The 4,350-nt window shown below is 50.3% G+C and overlaps 1 protein-coding gene across 1 annotated transcript in view; it reads left to right on the forward strand.

The window, feature by feature from the left end:
• The window catches only part of ncaph2 (non-SMC condensin II complex, subunit H2), a 9,048-nt gene that overhangs the window by 2,077 nt on the left and 2,621 nt on the right, over window positions 1–4,350 (forward strand). The window contains exons 2-14 of the mRNA XM_016666897.1: window positions 2,101–2,213; window positions 2,292–2,393; window positions 2,475–2,533; window positions 2,610–2,688; window positions 2,764–2,820; window positions 2,899–2,978; window positions 3,056–3,189; window positions 3,264–3,391; window positions 3,467–3,532; window positions 3,597–3,660; window positions 3,747–3,845; window positions 3,911–3,955; window positions 4,032–4,102. Coding sequence (XP_016522383.1) covers window positions 2,106–2,213; window positions 2,292–2,393; window positions 2,475–2,533; window positions 2,610–2,688; window positions 2,764–2,820; window positions 2,899–2,978; window positions 3,056–3,189; window positions 3,264–3,391; window positions 3,467–3,532; window positions 3,597–3,660; window positions 3,747–3,845; window positions 3,911–3,955; window positions 4,032–4,102 — 1,092 coding nt within the window. The 5' untranslated portion in view covers window positions 2,101–2,105. The remainder of the gene's footprint in view (window positions 1–2,100; window positions 2,214–2,291; window positions 2,394–2,474; window positions 2,534–2,609; window positions 2,689–2,763; window positions 2,821–2,898; window positions 2,979–3,055; window positions 3,190–3,263; window positions 3,392–3,466; window positions 3,533–3,596; window positions 3,661–3,746; window positions 3,846–3,910; window positions 3,956–4,031; window positions 4,103–4,350) is intronic.

Below are 4,350 nucleotides of genomic sequence, written 5' to 3' on the forward strand. Positions count from 1 at the left end.
CCAAGTCATGTGACTCGAGTCCCCACCTCTGGGACTTTATGCCGCTGAGACTTAGCTTTTGTCAACAACTCAGAGGCGGAAGTGAGAGCTTCGCGCAACGCAAATGAAGTCCCGGCCGGAACACGGTGCGCTAACTAATAAAACATAAATTAACGAAGCTTCGAGGCAGGTAAATTTTCCTCGAGGAATTTTAGTAATCGAGGTACTCGAATCATTCGAGGAATCGTTTCAGCCCTACTTCCAGGTCTTGTTTATGTCATTTAATTAGCTCTGCTTCCTTAAGACAATTAAAAGGTATGGTGTTTTGTGAGGAACTTTATCTTTTGTGGTTCCAGTTATGCGAGAATTAATAATAAATAATAAAGACTTTGGTATTCTGATTTAGTAATGTATTTATATTAGTTGTGCTACCACCACCACGCCACTAGAGGCAGTAGGAGACCCGAAAAGATACGAAAAAGGAGCAGATTTAGAAGTACACTGAAAGCAATGGAAATTGTTAAAAAAAAACTGTGAGCTGCGCTGAAGTAAATAAAAGAGAGAAGTTCAAATACATGCTGAGAGAGAAACTCCTTCCTACAGTTGAAGCTATATCACAGATTTCAAAAGAAAATTAAAACGGGAGAACGCGGATAAAATAGGAAATAGCGCCCCCTTAACTTCCGGAGTGCAATGGTCCCATTTCCAAATAAGGTAAGAGACTGGCGGGGGGGTTTGCTGCAGCGAGGTCCTTCTCTCCGCTTCGGGAAATGGCTAAAGGGCGAGTTCACCTAATTTTTAACTGCCTTTCGCATCTATAATCTACTCTAGTTAAAAAACTATAACACCTAGACTCTTCAAACCAGGACTGGATTATTCTCAAATAGTAGTAGAATATTTAGAACCATGTCTGGGATTTGTGAAACTTCAATAAAGGACAATTTTTGTCCTTTTTTTGGATCTCGGTCACACTGCTCTAATTCACAGAACTGCTCTAATTCCAAAACTACAACACCTAGAGACACTTCAAACCTGGACTGGATTATTCTGCTCTAATAGCAGAATATTTAAAACCATGTTTGGGATTTGTGAAACTTCACTTCACAGACCGCTGCTTCCAACAGCCATCACCATCTACAATGACACTTTGAAGAATGAATGAGTTGCACCGACATTTAATTCCCTTTGGGATTAATTGAATTTGAACAAACCTGCATGGNGATTTGTGAAACTTCAATAAAGGACAATTTTTGTCCTTTTTTTGGATCTCGGTCACACTGCTCTAATTCACAGAACTGCTCTAATTCCAAAACTACAACACCTAGACACTTCAAACCTGGACTGGATTATTCTGCTCTAATAGCAGAATATTTAAAACCATGTCTGGGATTTGTTAAACCTTCATTTGATTTGTGAAACTTCACTTCACTTAACAGACCGCTGCTTCCAACAGCCATCACCATCTACAATAACACTTTGAAGAATTAATGGGTTACATCAACATTTAATTCCCTTTGGGATTAATTGAAGTTGAATTTGAACAAACCTGCATGGAGCAAGTGTGAATAGTCATCAGAACTTTATTGAAGTTTCACAAATCCCAAACATGGTTTTAAATATTCTGCTGTTAGAGCAGAATAACCCAGTCCAGGTTTGGAGTGTCCAGGTGTTGTAGTTTTTTTTAACTAGAGTTGATTAAAGATGCGGAAAGTCGTGAATAATTAGGTGGAATCGCCCGTTAGCCATTTCCTGAACTGGAAGCTGGAGTCGGAAACCAACTTCAGCTTTGTCTGGGTTCTGGAGTGGTTCCGACCTCCATTGCACACTATTAGCCAGCCCTCCCGATCAGGTTCTGGTTCTGGACATCGAGCAGCAGGAACATTGCAGCTTCTTTGGAACCAGGCCCAGCTGTTTACCCGTTTGAAACCGTTCCATAGAGGTTTACTGGTTGGTCCTGGTCCCTGATGTAGATCCCTGTTGGTTCTGCTCAGAGGTCCGGCTCTGATCAGAACTTTTAGTTCAACTGGTTCATTGGCTTTAGCGTCGACTCAAATGGTCTCAGGTTCTTGGTTCTTGCCCAGAATGCGTCTCTTCTGTCCTCTCACCTATCCGTCCCTCCAGGTGTCATGGAGTCCACAGAGAGCAGGTACTCCCACCTGCTGCAGCCAATCAGAGAGCTCACCAAGAACTGGGAGATCGATGTGGCGTCAGAGCTCAACGACTACCTGGAGGAGGTGAGCTTCCTGTTAGGTAGAAACCTCATGTGGCCTCTATGACCTTTGACCTCTGTCCACCTCTGTACCTGGCTGCAGCTGGATGAGATGTGCATCACCTTTGACGGAGGGAGAACCAGGTTGAACTTCGCTGAGGCTGCGCTGCTCATCCAGGGCTCTACCTGCATCTACAGCAAGAAGGTGGGAGGGGCGGCTCAGTGTGACGTCATTGTGTGGGCGGGGTCAGTGTGACGTCACGGCTTCCCGTCTCTGGTGTTGCAGGTGGAGCTGCTCCACAGCTTGGTGTTCCAGACTCTGGAGTTCATCAGCGACAACAAGAAGTGAGCAGTGCCGCCTGAGGGTCCAGTGGGTCGTGTTCTGGTTCTGGTTCTAGTTCTGGTTCTGGTGTGTCTCCAGGCGCAGTCGGGCGGCAGCAGCCCAGCAGGGGGCAGCAGCAGCAGACCAGACGGAGCAGGAAGCTGAGGATCTGGCTGTGGTGAGAACAGGAAGCTGGCTGTGACAGGGTGCTGAGCATTCTGGGTAATGTAGGCACTGCTTCTCTCTGCTGCAGTTCACTCCTCTGGAGCTGGACGAGTCTGCCACGTCCCCAAGGACGGAGCCTCACACAGTGAGTGTCTGTCCCTCAGCCTGTCTCCTGTCCCTCAGCCTGTCTCCTGTCCCTCAGCCTGTCTCCTGTCCCCTACAGGACATCAGTGTGGTTCCTCTGCCTCCAGAGGCCCTGATCCCTCCTGAGACTCAGGAGAAGAACAAGCTGCCTCTCATCAGGTTTGTCCCCGTCTCATGTCCCTCTGTCCCTCTGTCCTCTGCTGTGTCTCATGTCCTCCCCCCCATAACCCCTATAGTGTTGGGGGGGAGGTGCTGTGCAGCCAGAAGGACTTCCGGGTCAACCTGTTCCTGCCGGGACCTGATGACCTCATCGTCCTGATGCTCCAATCAGCTGCAGCCTCCAGGTTCCTGCTGGACCAATCAGCTGCAGGTAGGCTACTGCTCCGCGACGGTTCCCCCTGCTGGTCACAGGGTGACCTGCTGACTTCCTGCTCCCTCCTGCAGCTGAATCTGCTGTGACCTTTGACCCCGATGAAGCTGCAGGAGGCTCTGCAGAAGACTTCCTTCCTGTCCAGGAGGAACTGAACCTGGAACCGGACCTGGAGGAGCACATCGAGCGGCAACAGGTCTTGGTGCGGACAGCCTCCTGAAGACGGTTCTGGTTCTGATTGGCTTCTGGTTCTCATGGGTTCTGGTTCTGGTTCCAGGGTGAAGGCCGGCTGATACGGCATGCTGCGGCGCGGCAGGAGGAAGAGGAGGAGCCTCCAGCTGCTGTAAGAGCCATTTCACCTTCATCACGCCACTCCTCTTCCTCAGGCTGACTCTCAGGTGTTCCAGGTGAGTAACTGGACCCTCCATGACCCGTATGCCGCCCTGGGAGGAGACCGGCCCCTCACACCAGGTGAGACCTGGACCGACCCGGTTCTGATGCTTCACCGTCTCAGGCTGACTTCTGATACTGCTCTTCCTCCTCCTCCTCTTCCTCAGGGAGGTGCTACCGGGTTCCTGACGGTCTGGATGACGGGGGGAAGAGGAAGAGGAAGCGGTCGGTTCTGCAAGACTTCCGGTCCTGGTTCCGAGGAGCCTGTGAGTTTCTGTCCAGTCCGGTCCTCCTGTAAGGTTCTGCTGTCTGACCTGTGTTTCTGTTGCAGTCCAGCCCCCAGAACCCAAGCTGAAGGTCGGACCCAGCTTCCCAGGTACGCTAGGACCGCCTGACGGGTCTGGGTCAGAACCAGAACCACCATGCTTGGCTGACACTCTGTGATTTTTCAGACCTTAACTACCTCTACCTGAGGACACTGAGGGACAAAGTCCGGAGACAGAGGACACTCTGCAGGACGCTGGTGAGTCCAGTGGATGGACGGCCGGCTGCTTCCTGTCTGTCCGGCTGCTTCCTGTCTGTCCGGCTGCTTCCTGTCTGTCCGGCTGCTTCCTGTCTGTCCGGCTGCTTCCTGTCTGTCCAGCAGGTCAAGGGGAAACGAGGACTGTCTGCTGCTGGTTCCTCCAGGCTCTGTTTTGTCTAAATGGACCGGTTCTGGGGCCTCATGTCTAAAGCGACGTGAGCACAGGAAATGCATCGCCGCCATATTTT

Source organism: Poecilia formosa, unplaced genomic scaffold (genome assembly GCF_000485575.1).
Source record: "Poecilia formosa unplaced genomic scaffold, Poecilia_formosa-5.1.2 Scaffold835, whole genome shotgun sequence".
NCBI lineage: Eukaryota > Metazoa > Chordata > Actinopteri > Cyprinodontiformes > Poeciliidae > Poecilia > Poecilia formosa.